General features: G+C 37.0%; 1 protein-coding gene across 2 annotated transcripts in view; it reads left to right on the plus strand.

Moving 5' to 3' along the window:
• Cert1 (ceramide transporter 1) overlaps positions 1–21901 on the plus strand; it is a 111651-nt gene that overhangs the window by 81967 nt on the left and 7783 nt on the right. The window contains exons 8-15 of one of the 2 annotated variants that reach the window (XM_006985752.4): positions 1415–1507; positions 3270–3356; positions 5343–5435; positions 5929–6006; positions 13957–14052; positions 16494–16626; positions 18073–18143; positions 21583–21711. In XM_006985752.4, the coding sequence (XP_006985814.1) occupies positions 1415–1507; positions 3270–3356; positions 5343–5435; positions 5929–6006; positions 13957–14052; positions 16494–16626; positions 18073–18143; positions 21583–21711 (780 nt within the window). The remainder of the gene's footprint in view (positions 1–1414; positions 1508–3269; positions 3357–5342; positions 5436–5928; positions 6007–13956; positions 14053–16493; positions 16627–18072; positions 18144–21582; positions 21712–21901) is intronic. The other variant, XM_006985753.4, reaches the window with a different exon arrangement.

Below are 21901 nucleotides of genomic sequence, written 5' to 3' on the forward strand. Positions count from 1 at the left end.
AAAATAATTACTCAAGTATTCTTTAATCAAAATATTATTTAGAGGTGATCATTTTTATAGTTATCAATAATAACAATCCCTTCTTCTTTAGAAATGTTCTTAATTGCTAGCCAGACATGCTCAGGAGGACTAAAATTCCAAGTTTAAATAAATTTAGTTAATAATAATATTAGTAAGAAAAAATATATTTATTGACATAAGGTGCCCTAACTTCAATTTGGATGTGATACTTGTAAGTAGCTAGCCGTGTGTGTGTGTGTGTGTGTGTGTGTGTGTGTGTGTGTGTGTGTGCGCGCGCGCACGCGCGCACCAGACATTAATTTACCCATTAAATTAGCCCAAGTATCTAGATTTGAAAATACTTGAAGTGAGACAGTGAAGGGTATCTGTGTTCACTAGGCTTCAGTATTAACATCAGATTTGATTCAGTGACCCATATTCGGCAGGAAGGTTCTGTTTGGGCCAGCCTTTAAGTTTTTGTTTGTTTGTTGTTCTTTTTTTTTTTCCTTTGGTTTTTCGAGACAGGGTTTCGAGACAGTAGTTTTGCCCCTTTCCTGGATCTCGCTCTGTAGACCAGGCTGGCCTCGAATTCACAGAGATCCGCCTGGCTCTGCCTCCCGAGTGCTGGGATTAAAGGCGTGCGCCACCACCGCCCAGCAAGTTTTTGTCTTGAATCTTTAATATTGTTGGCTCTATCTATAAAATGGAAGAGTTAAAATAGATTATTAGTCTTTTCCAACACTAAAATTCAGTTTTAACCAGCAATAAGAATGATAACAAATCTTTAAAATTTATTATTGACTGATACTGCCTTTTAAAAATTGAGTTCTTTCACTTCTGGCATTCAGCACTTGCTTTTTTCCCTCCACAACAATAAATAATGGTGTTGGGTTGGGGGAAGTACAGGAATCTGTAGCACCATTTCTCTGGTTCTGATTTATCTTGTTTTAAGTTTACACATGGGTGATTAACATTTCTTTTTATTGTTGTTGTTTGTTTTGTTTTTTGTTTTTTCGAGACAAGGTTTCTCTGTATAGTTTTGGTGCCTGTCCTGGATCTCACTCTGTAGACCAGGCTGGCCTCTATCTCACAGAGATCCGCCTTGCTCTGCCTCCCGAGTACTGGGATTAAAAGTGTGTGCCACCACCACCCGGCAACTTTAACATTTCTTAACCAGCTCAGTACTTAATGTGCACAGAGGTGATCTTAACAATGATTCAGATAGTAGCTTCTGTGTAGTATATATCCCACAGGAAAGTATTTCCTAAGCAGAGTAACATTTGTGTTTTTCACAGGAGTAGTTATTTTTTTTGGTCAAATTATATAGTTTCACAGAAATTGACCTACAAGTCTTTTTATGGTAGTTAAAATGCTCACTAAGTCAGTCTCTTCTCTCCCTCCCCACACCTCTTAGGAACAGGAGAAGAGAAGACGAATAGAGGAAGCATACAAGAACGCCATGGCAGAACTTAAGAAGAAACCCCGCTTTGGAGGGCCAGACTATGAAGTATGGATTGGGGGCTACATCTATCACAGATGTGACCTTTAATGCTTTTATAACTTTTAAATGTTCAATATATGTAATTTGTTTCTCAGGGTTAACTTAATGTATATAAATGCCAAGCTTTTTCTTAAAAAGATTCTTTTTACCATCTACAAAGCTTTATACATGTTTTTAAAGACCCCAGAATTTTAAAAATCTTGTTGAGCCAGACATAGTGGCTGTAATCCCGGCAGCAGCGAGGCCAAAGAGGAGGAAGCTCACCACAAGCTATGAAAGTAGAGTTAAGAGTCTGTCTGGAAATCCTTGTTGATTACTGATCGACCAGCTTCAATTGGTTATGAGTCACAATGTGAGTGCTAGGAACTGAACCTGGGTCCTCTGGAAGAGCAGCAAGTACTCTCAAACGCTGAGCCGTCTCTCCCACCCATTTGTTGAATATTTTTATTCCATCTATTTAAAGCACACCTTCATCTTTTTTTTTTCCTAATGAAAAATAATGGACCACCCTTGGCAACATGAAATCCCAGTACTTGAGAGTTAGTAGCAGGAAGATCAGGAGTTTAAGGCCAAGTTGGGCTGCATGAAACTCTGTCTCAAATAACTTTTTTAAAATATGTAAGTTAGTCCAATTTTTTTTTAAATCTCTGTGAATTTTAATTCTAAACTGCCCTGTTCACAGCAAATGAATATAATTTACTGGTAATGCTCACCTAGATTACCGATCCCAAGTTCAAGTCTTAGCATTAGAAAAGCAAGCAAAAATAAGAAAATATGAAGTTCCCAAGTAAACTTTATCTGCCTTTATACTTTTCTTCATGTCTTTTGAAGTTTTAAGCTATTTTTTCTTGTCAGTTATGTGTGTGGTGCAGGTGTGGTGACTAGAGGTTGACATCAGGTGTCCTCTATCAATCTCTGCTTAACTTTGTAGACAGTTTCTCACTGAGCCCAGAGCTCACTATTTTGGCTAGATTGGCTGGCCAGCAAGGCCCTGGGATCTACCTGTCTCTATCCCCTAGTACTGGGGTTACAGGTATGTGCCTCTGAGCCCAGTATTTACATGGGTGCTGAGGATCTGAACCCAAGTTCCCATGCATGCTTTACACATGAGCTATTTTCCCTGCCCTGTTTCTACAATTTTAATTATCTTATTCATTATTTATTTAAGTATGAACATGAGTATGGCAAATGTAACTTTATAGGCAATAAAAGTTCAATTTCAAGTAATTCATATGCTATAAAATGTTATTTTTTTCTACCTTTATAAAATTGAAATTCTTAGCTCACAGACCATAGAAAAGTAGAAAGCAGACTAGATTCAGACAGTTCAGTAATCTGTGTTATAGACCTTCAACTTTGAAACAGTATTAGCCAATTTAAGTAAATGTCCCTGATATGAAGGCTTGAATCCGTAATTCCAGTACTCAGGAAGCTGAGAAATGGAGATTGCTGCCAACTATAAGGCCAGTGATGGCAACATAGTGAGTTTTAGGACAATGTAGAGTACAGAATGAGACCCTGTTTCACAGAAACAAACAAAAAATATAGTGGATGAGCTATTTAATGATAATACAACTTTTGAGAATATGTGTTAGCACTGTGGTTAATACTATATTGGTATGCTTCCTGATCCACAAATATTTGCTCAGCAAATGTGTAATAGGTCAGTTTTTAGCTTTCTCCTCTCAGAAGTAATACCAAATTGTCAATGCCTCTGTTTCTTTAAATAAAGTAAATAGTTGCTATTTGTTTCCTGTCTATTATCTAGGAAGGTCCAAACAGTCTGATTAACGAGGAGGAGTTCTTTGATGCTGTTGAAGCTGCTCTTGACAGACAAGATAAAATAGAGGAACAGGTACATCTACTCACATTCCAAACGCCGTCGTTTTAACACCACAGGTGTTCCTTGATGTCTCTTTATAGAATTGGAAAACTAAATGTAACCAAAGTATTAGCTATCACAAGTGTTAAAGAATCTTTGTGAATCAGTTCCTTTGTATTTTAATTTCCAAACAAAAAAAAAAGCCAGTATTATCCAAAATAAGTATACATAGTTAATATGAACTTAAATGGAAATGTTCCACCTATGTTACTTTTAAAGAATTCAGCCTTAACCATTCTGATATCAGAAAGGCCTCTCTCAATGTCTTCTCAAGTACCATCTGAAGTCACAGGTTTAAGGGATTTTGTACCATCAGCTTTTATTATTAGCTCATTTATTGCCTTGACATCCTTCACCTTCAGTTCTTCCTCACTTTCACTTTGCTTAACCTTTTATAGTCATCACTGAAGTCACAGCACTTATACCCAGTTCCTTTCATGGAAATGGACTGAACAAATTTTTTTAAATATTTAGATTCTGATTTCATCATTGATTTGACTCCTGGTTTCAGTTATCGTATTTTACCACCAGACGGTACTAAAGGGTGAATGTTGCTTACTCGTCTTTGGCTCTCTCCCTTCAAACTGTCCTATTTCTAGTAGAAACTGCCTCCTGAGGCAGGCATGACTGACCTGCTGTGGAGTATCATTTGTATATTACTTTACACTCCATACATATCCATTATGTCAGTTTGCTAGGTCAAGTAGCCAGGAATAACTCCTTCATGGTAAATAACCTATCTAAAGGCAGCTGGAGAGATGGCTCAGCCGTTAAAGGCTAGGCTCACAACCAAAAATATTTCCTTTATATTTTTTTTTCTTTCTTTTTTTTTTCCTTCTTTTTTTTTTCTTTTTTTCCTTTATATTTTTAAGTCAGTAATTTAAAAGTTCATTCCATATTTATCTGTAAAGTTTATTGCTTGTTGTTTTTTTTTATTTAGAAGGTTCTACAGTGCTTTCAATTAAGAGTGAGAACTTCTAATTCCCAATTAATGTGTGCTTTTGAAAGCCTAAAGTGGTTCTTAGAAGCCTAAAGTACGCCCTAAATTAGCATCATTTTGTCGATGTTGTTTGTTTTCTAGAATGTGTTAGTTTGGGAATAATAGTAGCCAGTCTTTTTCTTCATTTTATATGTCTGTCAATGTGGCAAAGGTAGAAATGGTGTGAAGATACTATAAAATAGTGAACATAAGTGGTCCATAAGATCATTTCCCTCTCTGTTCTCAGTGTGTGATCTTCAACAGCAGCCACTATAGAAGTTCTCTCCAAGTGACACCCCCATCCCACATTTTGTAGTTTAAATTATTTGCAAACAAAGTAGAAGATAAATGAATTGGTCAACAAGACAGCATTGAATAGAAATTACCATCTGTCTTCTGTGTAGTTAAAAGATGAGTGCAAACAAACACAAATATTTGAATGTGTGAAAAGAAATTAGATAAACTGAAGAAGAGATCCAAAGTCACGTGTCAGGTTAACAGGAGTTAGATACTGACATGAAGCCAACTGCCTTCATGGAGAGGAGATAAAAACACATACGTGACATGATCCTAAGAACCCAGAAGGGAAGCAAACAGTGATACTGGTTCTGATGACATCAGTCTATGGACCAGACCTGCTGGTCCTGGGTCACTAGAATAATTGAGATAATTTGACCAGAGCTTAGATAAAGAAATTTGGCAGCACTGCTCACCTTGACTCATGAGAATTGATACTGTAGAGGCAGTGGGTGAGAGCACTGTGGAAGAGCTTTCCCTGATCTAATGGAGTACCTTATAGCAGAAAGAGACTAATGAGAGATCTCTGAAGTCAGTGTCAGGATTGAGGAAAGCTGTGTCTGTAGAGTAGCTTCCTAATTCAGGAATTATTGCTAACGTGTCTACTAATAAAATGGTAGTTTCATTTCTAGGCTGCAGAATACACTTCAGAAGCATTTCATTTTAACATATGTTTTTATTAGTCACAGAGCGAGAAGGTCAGGTTACACTGGACTACATCTTTGCCATCTGGTGATGCCTTTTCTTCTGTTGGGAGTCATAGATTTGTACAAAAGGTAAGCAAATGACAGTTTACTGAAAGCATGCCTGCATTCCTCATTGTTCATGGCATTATCCTGTAGTATAAGTTTTTTCATCTCTTCGTGAATTTAATAAAAAGGGTTTTTTTGTACTGTTACAGTCCCTGTACATTCTCCAAAACAACTTATAAGTCGTGTTCTGAACATACATTCTTTGTTTTTTCTTTAAGGTGGAAGTGGAGGGGTGAGATAGGGAGTGGATAGTGGGAAATAGTTACTACTGTGCAGCAGTAAGATTGCTTCCTTCCTTGAGGTTAAGAACTTTGTGTTTTGGACATACTTCATTCTTTTTGGAATGAGTTTGCAGCAGAATACATAAGAGGTGCGTGAAGTCAGCACTTGCTGCTGGGCCTGTTTCATATAGTGCTTTGTTTTCCCTTTCTTTATCTTGTGTTTGCAAGTTGGTACTGAATGCTCTGTTGTGCCTTTGTTCTGATGACTTGGTTTTTTCTTTGTCTGTCTCTGGTAGCCCTATAGTCGCTCTTCCTCCATGTCTTCCATTGATCTAGTCAGTGCCTCTGACGATGTTCACAGATTCAGCTCCCAGGTACTGTATGAATATATAGAGTGGACTTGAGTCTTCTTTGCTGTATTTCCGCCTGCTTGCCCACTTCTTAGCAATCCGTTGATCGGGCCACTTGTTTTGGTTTTGAATTTTAAGTAGTCACAAATATTAAAAAGGCTTTTCTTATCTTCTAAATAATTCGCCTTTGTCAGCATTGCATGTGCCCTTTATTTTGTATCCCCATGCTATGATTAGCTTGGAATTTTATCTTAAGGGAGATAGTACTCAGAGAAATTTTTCAATTGGATTAAAATATATAGAAGTAACCTGGTTTTTCATTCATCATGTAATGACTGTATTTTTCCAGGTTCAACAACTGTTATGGATTATAGGATATGCTATATCATAAAAGCAAATTTTTAACAGTCTCACTTTTGATCTAATTTTAAATGTCTCAGTGATGTTAAGCAAAAAAAATTTAACTTTAACTAAAGGTTTTCTCATTACTGTTATGTTACTAAATTCATTGAACAGGCTATATTTTCTTCAAATTACCTGTGGATACTGTAGGTTAATATCCCTGTATATCTGCTAAATCTATGGAAGTTGGTTCTGAGTTTCTTTCTCTTCACTAAGGGATTGGGAATGAAGACAGTAAACTGAATGTGCAGTCTCTGCCCTCAAAATAAGAATAATGTGCTAGAGAGGAAATACATTTTTAGTGTATTCGTGGTGCTGGGGATTAGTCCCCTAGCCTTATCATGCTTATGCATTCTCTGTGCCATTCAGCTTCATTCCCAGGCCTTAGAAACCTTTATCAAAACTTTGCCATTCAGTTTTGTATTGTTATGGGTGGTTGCATTTTTTGGACTATATCATGTTACAAGCCTGAGCTGTCTAGTCAAAGTGACTGGGTGTAAATCCTGGTTGTGTCATTTGAGTAAGCTGTGTAGCTTCTCTGTACATGGCTTCTGGGATTCAGCTGGAGCCTAGGAACATAGTAAGTGTTAAGTGCCTGACCTTTATTGGCATTATAGATAGTCACAAGACTGACTTGAGCTAATCAGACTAACTGTATGTCTTTCCCTCGGTGATTCCAATACAACTTTTTTAAAGTCACAGCTTAAAACAGATCTCAGTTATGTTACATATACAAGTTAAATCTGCATTTATTTTTAACTGCAGTAGAGGAAAAAAGACTTAGAAATGCATATTTTTTTGTTTTTGCAGCTTTTTGCCTTGAATATCTTTGAGAAAATTTTTAGCAGTTCTTGATCATAATCACACATAACTAAATATCCTTGTTATTATTTCTTTATCTATTTTGCATGCCTTTTAAAAAGTATGTATTCATGGAGTAAGTAACAAAAGTAGATTAATAACAAAAGACTTTGGTGTATTCTGCTAAGCCCTGTCTTTCATTAAAACAGTAATTTTAGAGCTGGTGAGATAGCACAGCTGCTGCAGAGCTTCCTGCACAAACATGAGGGCCTTTGTCCACAACTCTTGATAGTCCACATAAAAAGGAAGGTGTACAGGCATGCGCTTAGGAGTCCCAGTGCTGTCAGACCACAGGCTCACTGGTCAGCCAGTCTAGCCTACGTGGCGGCAAGTTCTAAGACGGTAAGAGACTCTATTTTACAGGAAACCAATAGGTGGATAGGACCTGAGGGTGAGAGACCCTTTTTACAAGAAACAGGTGGATAGGACCTGAGGCACAGTGTGTAAGGTTTGTTCTTTGGCTTCCACAGCATGTGCACAAATGTGTACTCACATAGAAAAGTAAGCAAGTCATAGACTAACTGAAACCCATCATTATTGAAATGTTGGGATATGTAGGCTGTAAGTCAAAGCAAATGGTCTGAGGGCAAGAAATGTAAACCTATGATAAAGGATGCCTAAGAATTTGGGCTTCAGAACTGAAATCTGAACCTTAGCTATAGAGTCAGGCAAGAGGTAAAAGCCTTTAAGTGTGTAACCATATTTTTATAAGACTTTGCCAAATTTTAGCTTACTTGTGTACATAACATTTTTTGTAACCTGTGTACATAAATTAAGAGAAATTAATTTTGCTGGTAGATTTTTTTGCTAGTATATAGTGCTATATGATTAATCAGGTCCTGTTTCAACTTTTTTTTTTTTTAAGATTTATTTATTTATTATGTATACAGAAGAGGTGCCAGATCTCATTACAGATGGTTGTGAGCCACCATGTGGTTGCTGGGAATTGAACTCAGGACCTCTGGGAGAGCAGTCGGTGCTCTTAACCTCTGAGCCACCTCTCCAGCCCATCCTGTTTCAACTTTTAATCGTATTTCTTTATATAACAAAAGAAGTAAAAGAAAATAGTATTGAAATCTTGAAGTATTTCTTGTCTTTGTTTTCACTAGCAAGTGTGAGTTCTAGCAATTAAACTGTAGTTTATGTTTTCCAGCATCTTTAGAATAAAGAATTCCAAGTTCATAAGATTTGCTGACTTTGAATTCTGTTATGTACCTTCTCTGCCACAACAAGGAGTCTGGCAAAGATCTAGATCTATATAGTTAATACTGGCTGAGAGTGTTATCTGGAAAACTCGTTACCAATTAACTCTATGAAATGACACTAGTAACTAAATTAAATTTGGAACATTGTACAAGTTTTGCATGCTAAGTAGAATTAAGTGTATTCAGGATAAGCTGTTGGGTTAATTACTAACATTTGAAACATGTTTTGTTACATTACTTTTTGTAATACATTTCATATACACTAAGGAATTCTATCGAATTCCATAAAACGTTAGGTAGCCAAAGTCTTTGTTTTATAATTAATTGAAAAAAATAAGCCAGTTTGTGATCACTGTCAGTAACTTGCCAAGGGTGGAGCTGTAGATGAGGGGAAGAACATTAGCATAGCATGCATGCAGCCCTGCTTAAGTCCCCAGCACAACTAACCCAGCAAAATGTCACCAAAATATCACTGATCGGTTAATAAGTATTCTTTCCATTTGTAAAGTCTCCCTACTGGACAAGTAAGATGGCTTCGTCTGTGAGGAAGCTTGTTGAACAAACCAGAGAACCTGAGTATGCTCCCCCAAACCCATGGATGGAAAGAGATGACCAGCTCTCGAAAATTTTCCTCTGATCACCACTTGTGTATTGATACATGCATAACACACATAAATAATAATAAATTTTAATTAAATTAAGAAAATTAAATTTAGATAATAAGTCATTATTGATATTCTCTTAAATACTTGTGGCAGTCAGAGCACAACTTGAAGGAATTCCTCTCCTTCTACCATATGACTCCTAGGAATTAACTCAGCTCATCTGTCTTGGCAGCAAGTGCACCATCTCTCCAGCCTCATTATTGACATTCTTATTAACGTATTTATGTGAAATAAAAGCTATATACAGCCAGGCGGTGGTGGCGCACGCCTTTAATCCCAGCACTCGGGAGGCAGAGGCAGGCGGATCTTTGTGAGTTTGAGGCCTGGGCTACCAAGTGAGTTCCAGGAAAGGCGCAAAGCTACACAGAGAAACCCTGTCTCGAAAAACCAAAAAAAAAAAAAAAAAAAATAGCTATATACAGTGCAGTATGCCTCTGATACCAGCTTTTTAGAGACCAAGGCAGAATAACCTCATGAGCCCAAACTAAATAACTTAGCAAGACCATATTTAAGAAAAAAAGAAAAGAAAGCAAATAAGCAAAAGCCTTGGCTAAGACACATTAGTGGTTATGCATCCTCTGGGTTCAATCTCCAGCACCACAAAAGGGAAAATAAAAGCAGGGGCTTTGGGATATGGCTGTCTGGAAAGTGCAGTCTTACAAGCAAGAGGTTCTAAGTTTGGAGTCCCAGCACCATTTAACAACTTTGATGGCCATAGTGGCTTTACTAGTGTGGAACAGCTATGGCAGGAGGGTCCCCAGAGCTTGATGCAAGGCCCACGGTTTAGCCAAGTCTGAGTTCTAGGTTCAGTGAGATACTCTTTCTCAAAAAATAACATGTATCGCTATAAAGGAAAACAACAGTTTCAACCTCTGAGCTCCACACACACATGTACATGCGTAAACATACACGCACACATACACGCACACACGCATACATACACGCACACACACAAGCAGGTATATGTTGATAAATATACACTTTAATAATTACCTTTTTGCTACCAAAGTAGATAATTCCAATAAACTATTCCATAATCCTTTTAAAGGTATACTTCATAAGTTCACTCCCCACTAATAAGTATAGGTCTACATGCACGTGCACAAATATGTGTATATTGTGTTTGCCTACCCAACCTAACATTGAGCAATTTTATTTTTTTCATTATAATTATTATAGTGAGCATCCTTGGATTAGAATTCGTATACTTAGGCATATGTTCACTTCACGTGTATTCCTAGAAGTGAAATTGTTGGGACAAAGGCCATGAAAATGTCTAAGTTATATTTACTCTTAGTGAAAATATTTTAACCAGGAAAGTTGGGCCTACTTATACTTCCAGGCTAGTTTGGTTATGAGTTTATGGTTTTTTGTTTGCTTTTTCCTATATGACACTAAATACTTAAGCACATTTTTGCCAGTCTTACAGGCTACACATACTATTTTTTTTTCTTGTAGCTATTTGCATTTCTTCAGTGAATCAGCTATTCAACTCATTTAGCCATTTTCTTTTGGGTAGCAGTGCTCTGTTAATTTATTAATGTTCTATTCAACAAGCCCCTCTGTGACGTTGTGACTGTATAACAGTAAGCATAATTGTTTTCCTCTGAAATGAGTAAGAAAAAAATTCAGAACCATATTTGAGCCCTTCTCGATTTTTGTTTGTACCATCAAAGAACAATTTTCCCTTTGAAGTTCTGTCTTTAACAATGTCAGAAAACCCCAAATTTAGTAGCATCCTAATATTGGATGTTTTGGATGGAGGTAGGAAGAAAAAAGTTGGAATTGGAGTAATGTCCCTTCGTGCTTTACCTGTAGTTTATATCCACTTTTCATAGTTCATTGGTAGGATAAACTATGGATAGATTCATTTTCCACTCTAGGTAAAAAGAATCAAGGGCATGACTTCTGTAATGATACTTACCTAATTAACACTTGGGAGCCAGTGATATAGTTCAGCCAGGGAGCCTGGCAACCAGAGTTGCTACCCACATGGTGGAAGGAGAAACAGACTCCCACAAATTGTCCTCTGACTTTCAATTAATGCAGACAACATAAATAAAAATTTTAAGCCAATAAAATAATCCAATAAAATCTGTTTGGGGGAGGTTGTGATAGCATTTATTACTAGTAACACTGTTTCCTGGAATATCAAAGTTTGATCCTGAGAAAGTGGTGTTGGCTTTTCCATCAAACTTAACTGTCACTAGATCACCACACCTCATGACAGTAAATACATGCACGGGAAACTAGGTAGATTATTAAGTTGAGTCTGAAATGTCAGTGGCCACAGGTGCACCAGTCACTGTTTCTGTAGTAACTATTGGCTACTGGCTACTTTATATTTCATTGTAGTGAGCACAGACTGTATTTTAATGAAATAAATACATTTACTTGTAACACGTTTCTTAACTCAAAGTTATTATCTCAAGGAAGACATAGTGAATTCTGTGATAACAGCTGTAAAACTGTAGTACTCCAGTTTGAGACCCTGGGAGCACATTACTAAATAGATTTTGTTTCTTTGTCAGATTTTTCAAGCCCACTTTAGCCAAAATAAAACAAGATGGGTTTGGTTTTGGTTTTTTGAGACAGGGTTTCTTTGTGTAGCCCTGGCTGTCCTGGAATTCTCTCTGTAGACCAGGTTGGCCTCGAACTCAGAGATCTGCCTGCCTCTGCTACTTCCCAAGTGCTGGGACTAAAGGTGTGCGCCACCACTGCCTGGCAAAATAAAACAAGACTAAACTGTCTGTAGACAACAGTTAACTTTGATTTAAGGGTAATTTTCTTTCTGAAAATTTTGATAATAGGATTATCATTTTTAAAATCTGTCTGGAAAGATACTCTTCAGCTTGATTTCTGTATGTTGTTAAAATGGTGCTCTTTCCTGTCAGATTATATTTGTTAAATGTGGTTTCCTTTGTAGAAAAATGCAAATCAAAACTATTTGCAAACATGTGAAATACCTACTTCAGAAAGCAGTCCAACGACTTGCCCATGTTATGACAAAAGAGCTATAATGACAGTGGAAGTATTTAAATAATTCTTTACTACAAGTCAATATGTCCTGTGTGCCTCCTTCACTTGTAAGCCTTGGGGATTGGGGTTCTTTTGTCTCTAAAAACTCCCACTTTCTTGCCTCAAGTTATGTTTTTCAAATCTAAACATTTCTTAGATTTGGGAATCTCAAAAAGGTGAAAGGTTCCTCTAAACGGTGTAATAGGCAGGTGAATCAAGACAACACTGCTGGGTTGGCTTTCTTTCCCACACTAAGTAACAGTTCCCTGTTCCTGTGGGAATCACTTTTATGTATTTGTAACTTGGAATTCTGCATTAGTCACACTGACTTGCTCAAAGCAGATTTCAGAGTTAAGAGGCACACAGCTTTCTCTAGTCAGCACCTAGAGGTTTTTGTTTGTTTGTTTGATTTTTTTTTCTAATTAAAGCTTTTTACAATTTCAGAATATAGGGTTGGAGAGATGACTCAGCTATTTAATACTAAGGGTCACAACTAAAAGAACAAAATTACAGAATATGCTATTAGGTAAATAAGTTTCTCAACTCTAAAATCCATGATCACTCACGTTGTCTTAAGAATTATGAGTAAAGTACTAAAATGCTATTAGTATTTGATAGATTTTGGAGTCCATATTAATAATTTTATCACAAACTTTTTGGATGATTGCCAAATCAGGAAATGCTTAAAACTTCACCCACTTTCAGTAACTAAAAATGTATTCTAAGATCCAGAAAGCTTGCTATAACAGAAGTATACATCTCTATACCATATTTATGACATCCTTTAATAAAGAAAACTTTTAACTATTATTGTTATTTTAAGAGTTTATCTTTATTTCAAAATGTATAAACCAGCTTCCTGCTAAGTATGCCTGGCAAGCACAATAGACTTTATGGGCAATAAGTAGTTACACTCAGAGCAAATTTTTAAATATGAGTATAGTAAATATTTTCTGACTCTGTTTTCCTTTATGTATTTATTACTAAGATTATTTTGTTGGCATTATCGTCTAACACTCCACTTTTTTAAGAACATCTCAAACTGTGTGACTTCGTAAAGTACATTTTCATAAAAATTATCTAAGTAAGTGGATTAGGATTCTGAGAATATGAGCTGTTTATTTTGTTTTCTTTGCTTACCTCAGTTATATGCCAGTAATAAGATTTAGTAGGACTAGACAAATATAGAGGTTCAAGACCCTGGGTTCAGTCCTCAGCAGCAAAGGGGATGGAGGGTAGACATTTTGAAATAATAAATTTAAAAGTGGTTATGTTTAAGTGCTAGCATAAATGAAAGAATATTGTTAATACTAGTTATAAAAGAATACAGAACAAAGAAATTAGAATAAAAGAAAAGGCTTATTTTATATTGGTTTATGTTCAAGAGAGGTCAACTAGTATCATAAACTTTTCATACTTTGACACATAACAAGTTTTCTAAAAAAATCTCTACAGAGTCTTAAATATAGGGACACTGGGAGTAGATGATTTGTGTGTGTGTGTGTGTGTGTGTGTGTGTGTGTGTGTGTGTGTGTGTGTGTGTGTGTTTTGTCCTCAGTGTTCCATGATCTGTGCTTCAGGACATCATCTCTGTATTTTTAGTAAAGGATGCATAGCCCAAGTTCATGTTACTTGAGTGAAGCAAAAATCTTCTGCTCTCTTTCTCTTTCCCTGCCTACTCCATTAACCCGAATATGTGAGATGTGACTAAACTCATCGTCTCCATGCACAGCTTACTAACTTCAGCTTTGTAAGCGTGCTGTTTCAAGATAGTGACTGACCTAGGACGTGTGAATTCTCATGGCTTTATTTTTCTTTTCAAGGTTGAAGAGATGGTACAGAACCACATGAATTATTCATTACAGGATGTAGGTGGTGATGCAAATTGGCAACTGGTTGTAGAAGAAGGAGAAATGAAGGTAATTCTCACACAAATTATTTGGGGTGCTAAGTGAAGGCTGCTGATATCAGTAAGTAGTAAAATGTTAAGATAGTTATTACATCAAAGAAGTACCATGGCTTCGTTTCTACTAATTGGTTTATGATCATAATATAAATCTATAAGTGTAATATTCTATTTTGCATAGAAAGTAAAATTTGAGAGTTTATATGTAAAAGAGACCTCAGTCAGCTGATGGCCCCCTATTTAGCTCTCTCTCTCCTTCCCTCCCTCCCTCCCCTGCATATATGTCTTTGTGAGGGTGTTGATCTCCTGGAACTGAAGTTGCAGACAGTTGTGAGCTGCCATATGGTTGCTGGGAATTGGACTTGAGTCCTCTGGAAGAGCAGCCAGTGCTCTTAACCACTGAGCCATCTCTCCAGCCCCTAGATATTTCTTTCAGTCTTTGATTTAAATGTGGTAAATGTTGTTCCCAGATATTACTTTCTTTCTCTTCTCTTTGGTCTATACTGTCTCCCACCCCACACTCACTGTTCAATAAACCACTGTTCTTTGGAGATGCAGACATGAAGGAAGAAACCAGGAGTGTTTAATAATCTAAGTGAAGTTCTTCTACCTGTAATGACGAGTAGAGAAAAGGCATTCCTCAAACCCACAGCATTAGAGACAGAGAGAGAATTGGGGTTATATTGTCAGAATCATAAAGTAAGCCACCAGTGAGAAAGTTGTTTTCTATAGCAACGGGTTTTCCACTTTATATAGCATATCATTTTCGAGAGGTTAAACAGGAGACCTGAAAGACCACTCAAGAGCATCAAGCTAAGTATGATCAAGACCTACAGTAGAATAGAGAAGCAATGGTAGAAAAGCCAGGCTGATGTGTGTTTTAGTGAGGATCAGGAATATACTTAATAGTTTTGTAAACTATTAAGTGTAAAAATTTGTAAAGTGTAATTTCCAGTTTGATGAGGATGAAATTGGTAGTCCTGATAATGTGCATAATAAGTGTGTCAAGAAGCAATGGCCCAAGACAGACTTTCAAGTATGAGTACTCCATAACACGGCAGCTTGTTCTTGCCACATTTCTTTATTTTTAGAAAGAACTTATTAGAGATTTCTCTAAAGTAGCAAACTGTAATTTTGAAAAAATGGATTATATTTATCACTTAGGGTATACAGCCTCAGTATTTAAAAAATAAAAACATGAATCTGTCTTTATAATCCATTTGCCATTTCTGCTTCCAGTATTTTGCTCAACAAATTGAATACCTAGTGTGTTTCTGATACTGTTACAGATGCTGGGGATGTAACATTGAACAAAGCAGCATTAAGTCAGTGTGTTTGATACTATACTCTAACCAGGCTTGTTTGACCTTGTTGGCTATGTGAAACAGCCTTTGAGAATGTTTGATTCATAATCCTAATTTATATTATTTTTTAATATGTATTAGTCATCCATCCTATATATAAATTTTTCATGGTTGAAATTTACCTTAGAATAGGGCATGGTGGCATACACCCTTAATCCCAGCACTCAGAAGGCAAAGGCAGGCAGATCTCTGTAGTTGGAAGTTTTCCTGTGTCCCACTTGTGTCCCCCAAGTAAACACACAGAGACTTATATTGATTATAATTGCTCGGCCATTAGCTCAGGCTTATTACTAACTAGCTCTTACACTTAAATTAACCCATAATTCTTATCTATGTTTGGTACCTTTTCTCAGTTCTGCCTTGTCATCTTTCTTCCTTTGTGTCTGGCTGATGACTCCTGACTCCGCCCTTTCTCTTCCAAGAATTCTCCTCATCTCCTCGCCCTGTCTATACCTCCTGCCTGGCTGCTGATCAACCAATCAGAGCAATACATATTTACAGCATACAGAATGACATCCCACAGCAGATCTCTCTGAGTTCTAGGCCTGTCTAGTCTTCATATTGAGTTCTAGGACAGCTAGAGCTACTTAGTGAGAACCTGTCTCAAAAAGACAGCAAAAGAGAGAGAGAAAGGGAGAGAGAGAAATTACCTTGGATTTGTCATTTTGAAGTATCTTTGTCATATAAATTTTAATTTCTTATAGCAGAATATGTTCTATAAATAGATTTTCATAACTACAGTTCTAAAAAACACTTCTAAGATAGGGTCTTAGTATGTGGCCTAGTCTGGCCTCACACATGCTGTATAGGCCGAGCTAGCCTTGAGCTTGCACTCCTCATGCTTCCTCCTCTCATGTGCTGGGATCACAGGCACGTACCACCATGCCTTGCAAAATCAGCTCAGCTTGAAAACATACTTTCAAGGTGTACTTCAAGAGTCTAACTTTTTTAAATTTACCTTGGCAAAACAGCAAGAATTTTATTGAAGGGACAGGTACAGGATGTGTTGCATGAGAGCAGCAGGCTATCTGACCTAGGATGCCCAAGAGCCAAGGGGTTGGGTTTTATTTTTTTAATATGTTTTCCTTAGGTATACAGAAGAGAAGTCGAAGAAAATGGGATTGTTCTGGATCCTTTGAAAGCTACCCATGCAGTTAAAGGTGTTACAGGACACGAGGTCTGCAATTACTTTTGGAATGTTGATGTTCGCAATGACTGGGAAAGTAAGCTATCATCATTAATATATTACAACAAATAATTAATTTCATTTTCAACTTAATGTCAAGTCAAACCTGATTGTATCTGATAGTTTACCAACTCATTGTAGAGAATATGAAGAGAATTGTATACAGGATTAATTATACCATAATTTCATTTGCAAGTGGTGGTAGTGGGATCAAACCTAGGTCCTCACATATGCTAGGCAACTATTCCACCACTGAGCTACCTCCACAGACTCATATCTTACTTGTCAGGCTAGCCTTGGATTATTAGCACCTTTTTTAGCTTTCCAAGTTGTATAATTACAGGTATGTTCAACTAATGCCTGACATTACTTTTAAGTAGATCCTTTCGCTGTGTAAAACACTTAAGATATTATATCACTGGATCCAGTACACTAATAGTATCTCATGATAGATAAGTATTTTCCATACAATAAAGAAAATCATTTGCATCAAATGATTTGTCAGAGGTGACAGAGCAAGCTAGTAGAAAAGTCAGAATTGCTGTGGGAGATTTCTCATCCATGTACTCTTTCCTAAACTGTCTTGTTTCTGTGACAAATCACCAGATGAATCATACTGTAATCAGGTTAGAATTATTTTCATATGTGTGTTCTTAGACTCACAATTCATAAATATAATTATTTGTGAACATCATAAGGTATTTATCACTGGCATTTTGGCATTTGTTCCTCACAAATATAATCACCTATGCCAAACTAGAACACACTAAACTAGTAAGTTAAGTGAGAGAGAGGAGTCACAACATTAGGGAATATTTCAGCTGAGGTAACACAGTAATGATTAGAATTGCTTGTCTTGCTGTGGAAGATAGTGTACTAAAGAAAACTTCCTTGTAATCAGGCCTCACAGCTACCTTCTGTAGAATGAAAGTAAACTTGTAGCCCTGTAAGAGATGGAGATTTCTGTCCCGTATGTCCAATTGTACCCGGTGGTCACTTTCCAAATCACCACTCAGAGGTTTATATTAATTATAAATGCTTGGCCGATGGCTCAGACTTATTACTAACTAGCTCTTACATTTAAATTAACCCATGTTTTCCTATCTGCTTTGCCACATGGTTCATGGCTTGTTACCTCATTCTCTACATGTCTTGCTTCCTTGGCGGTTATCTGGTGTCTGCCCCAGTCCGCCCTTCTTCATTGTACCCCATAACCCTTATCTTGCCTCATTGGCCAAAACTACTTTATTATCAACTAATGAGAGCAGCACACATTCACAGTGTAGAGAAGGACCCCTCACAGCAATAGCCCTAGTATTAAGTACTCGCTGTCTTCCCTTTAGATTTAGCCTGTGCAATGCAAGATCCTGTTTGTATGACCATAATGTTGTTGGTAATTGACTCATCTTAAGTGAACTGACTACATTCTAAAACATGAAATACATCTTTTTTTCAGCTGCTAATATGATTCTTTTCATTTCAGCTACTATAGAAAACTTTCATGTGGTGGAAACATTAGCTGATAATGCAATCATCATTTATCAAACGCACAAGGTAATGATCTTGTCATTTGTCCCCAAAGGTGCCAATAATTCAGACTCAAACATACAGATTTCGCTACAGTAAAATTTGGCAGGAATTTAAATTTAAGTCTCACAAAAAGACCCAAAGACATTTTTTGTTTCTTTGTTTGAGACAGGGTCTTTCCATGTAGCCCTGGCTGTTCAACTGTGTAGACGAGGCTGGCCTTGACTTCACAGAGATCTGCCTGCCTCTGCCTCCCAAGTGCTGAGATTAAAGGCATGTGCCAGTAAATCCAACTGAGATGCAAAGACTTTATTACAACCTCAGGAATATCATATATTTGAAAATTTTTTTTTTTTTTTTTTTTTTTTTTTTTTTTTTTTTTTTTTTTTTTTTTTTTTTTTGGTTTTTCGAGACAGGGTTTCTCTGTGTAGCTTTGCGCCTTTCCTGGAACTCACTTGGTAGCCCAAGCTGGCCTCGAACTCACAGAGATCCGCCTGCCTCTGCCTCCCAAGTGCTGGGATTAAAGGCGTGCGCCACCACCGCCCGGCATATTTGAAAATTTTATCAGTTCTTTTAGAACAGAAATATATGGAGGTAAGAATCTGAGGAATAGTCTAGAAGCCGCCCTGGATAAAGATCTGTAGTTAGTTTCTCTCTATGTAGATCAAAAGTCTAGAAAAGAACCTTCAGGACTTCATTTAAATACTCTTTCATGTCTCACCCTGTAAATGATAGTCATCAAATACACACCAGTAATAAAGGTGAGGAAATACGGCATTAACTACATAAAGATAGGAATTTATCTACCTAGATTACCTGAAGACAAGAGAAAGTCGAGAGATTGGTCATACTATTAAAGCACACGGAATCATTATTTAAATTGATTCCCTTTATATTAGTTCTCCCTCTGCTTTTTGATATAGCTAAAGTTGCTGAGTTATTATAGTGGTTTGTTTGTTTGTTTGTTATGCTGTTTCCCTTTGGGAAAATGCCAAATGTTTTTTTTTTTTTTTACTGTGTGTGTGTGTGTGTGTGTGTGTGTGTGTGTGTGTGTGTGTGTGTGTGATGTATGTGTACGTGCCACAGCATATGTGTGGAGGTCAGAGGGCAACCCACTAGTTAGTGTTCTTCTACCATGTGGGCCCCAGAGATCAAACTCAGGTCATGAGACCCAGCAACAAGTGCCTTCATTCTCTGAAGCACTTCATGGGCCCCCAAATACTTTTATACAAAGTAAAAGAGGAAATTATAGAGAAATCCACCAAAAACAATACTGTTTCTGTAAAATGATATAATAATTCAGTGAGTACTTCACTGTCCTAATCAGTAGGGAATTTCTATCTTGTAAAAATGTTTCTTGATTGAAATGAATATGAAAAATAAACATGAATTTCCTGAGCCCAGTGTCCTTATGTGAGATATCTTCTGCTATCTATTGTAAGCATGCTTCATTTTACCTGCCCCCACAAATGTGTAACATCGAGTATTCTGAATCAGCATACACGTTTTGGAGTCTAATGTAAAATATAGAGTTTAGTAAACAAAGTATCAAATAATTGTACTGTAGTATGTAGTGAAGATAAATGGCTGATAATTTAGGGCAGAAGAAATGTATTGCTAGAAAATAATGGATCCTGGGAAGGAATGTGCTGAAAGTCCGGCACCTGGTGAAGACTAAATGGAGAGCAAGTATGATAGGTTACACTCAGACTGAACACCAGCAGGGAAGGGCTTCAGTGCTGCACGGTGTAACAAATATTAAGATACAGACACTCTTGGTAGTGGTGTTTACTTGGTTTGGTTTTCAATTTTCTTTAGGGGGGTGGCACACTGCAGGGGTGAGGGAAGGATACGAAGGAACTGGGAGGTGAGTGGAATTAGGGTGCATGATGTGAAATTCCTAAAGATTCAATAAAGAAGTTATGTTAAATAAAAAATTAAGGTGCAGTTATTGTCTTCTTCCTAGAATAAGATTTTAGAGTAATCTTTTCAGCAAAATCAGATAATAGTCTACAACTTTTTTCTTCATTAAATTTTACTTCTTTGAGGATTATGAAAGAAGACTACTTGTCTCAAGAAATTGGAGTCATTTTTGTTCTTGTCCTTGTAGCTTTAAATTCATTCCTTTCTTTTTGTTTGTCTTTGTTTTAAGACAGAACTCCATGTTGCTCAGGCAGTCTTTAAATTCAAGTAATCCTCTTGCCTCAGTTTCTTGAGTGACTGAAACTATAGGTGTGGCACTTCTAATTCACCAGTCCTGCTTTGTGTGTGCTGCTTGTTGCTTCTTGTTTCTCATGAGGTAGAGTCTCGTGTCTTCCAGGCTGGTCTCAAACTCACTGTGTAGTTTGAATGTCTGGTCCTCTCAGGTGCAAGCATGAATGACCCACACCTGGGTTCTGCTGTGTTGGGCATTGAACCCTGGCCCTCGGTGTATAATGAGCAAGCATTTACCAGCTGAGCTGTATCCCCACCCCCTGGTTCCCTTGTTCTAATGAAGTGTTAAGTCAATATAAAAACAACTTTCAGGCCGGGCGGTGGTGGCGCACGCCTTTAATCCCAACACTCGGGAGGCAGATCCAGGCGGATCTCTGTGAGTTCGAGGACAGCCTGGGCTACCAAGTGAGTCCCAGGAAAGGCACAAAGCTACACAGAGAAACCCTGTCTCAAAAAACCAAAAAAAAAAAAAAAAAAAAAAACTTTCAATCTTTATATGTTGCCCTATCTATATTTGCCCAACTTAATGAAATTTTAGGTCTTTAAAAGATAAACAGTTTCACTTTGCAAATGTACTGACATTGAGTTGTTGGTCATTTATGGCATTCAGTAACTAAGAAAGACACTATATAATATAGACAGAGTTCAACTGCATATACTAAATATTTGGCATAAAAGTAACTTGAACAGTAATTTGAAGTTTGTTTTTCTATCATTTAGATCCAGTTAGTAAGCTACATGTCATTTCTATAGTAAATAGTTTTTCTTATGCCTTAAAATAGAAATATTTGATATAAATGGTTTAAAATTAATTCAGAATTATAAAGAAGATGTTTTTTAATTTTACTTTTTTTAATTCTTTAATTCTCTAAGTAGAACATGGACAGAGACTGGGGAGTGAGATGGCTCATTGTTGCTTCATGGGTACAGAGTTTCTGCCTTAGGTGATAATTTCAGGAATATCGTGACTATAACTAATTCGATTTAGTGTGCTAAATTGTACACTAAAAGTAGTTAAAATGACAATTTACAAGAATTTTTAAAAGGAGAAAGAGTATTACCCCTTTGAATATTCTGGAAAGCTGGTGACTGTTCATAGTGCATCCATGCCAGGATTCTGATGCTTCCAACTTCAAGTTTGATAAGTTCTGATGTCGGGGTACTTAAGTGCCTCTTTGTTTGTTTCTTGTTTCTGTATGACCCATGAATAAAAGTAATTGAGATTGTCACAACACTTTCCATTCTCCCACAGAGAGTGTGGCCTGCTTCTCAAAGAGACGTGCTGTATCTTTCTGCTATTCGGAAGATCCCAGCCTTGACTGAAAACGACCCTGAGACTTGGATAGTTTGCAATTTTTCTGTGGATCATGACAGCGCTCCTGTGAGTACAGTGTAGAAACGACTATAATTCTACAAAATAAAGCTAAATACGTAATACAGCCAAAATTAAACACACTTCCCTCCCACCCACACACAGATACTTGATTTGATGTGGTTTAGATTTTTTTGTTAGATTGCTTGGGACAGCCCTTGTGTTTTCTGAAGACAAGTGTCAAGGCTGTCAGCACCCC

This window comes from Peromyscus maniculatus, chromosome 15, assembly GCF_049852395.1.
Source record: "Peromyscus maniculatus bairdii isolate BWxNUB_F1_BW_parent chromosome 15, HU_Pman_BW_mat_3.1, whole genome shotgun sequence".
NCBI lineage: Eukaryota > Metazoa > Chordata > Mammalia > Rodentia > Cricetidae > Peromyscus > Peromyscus maniculatus.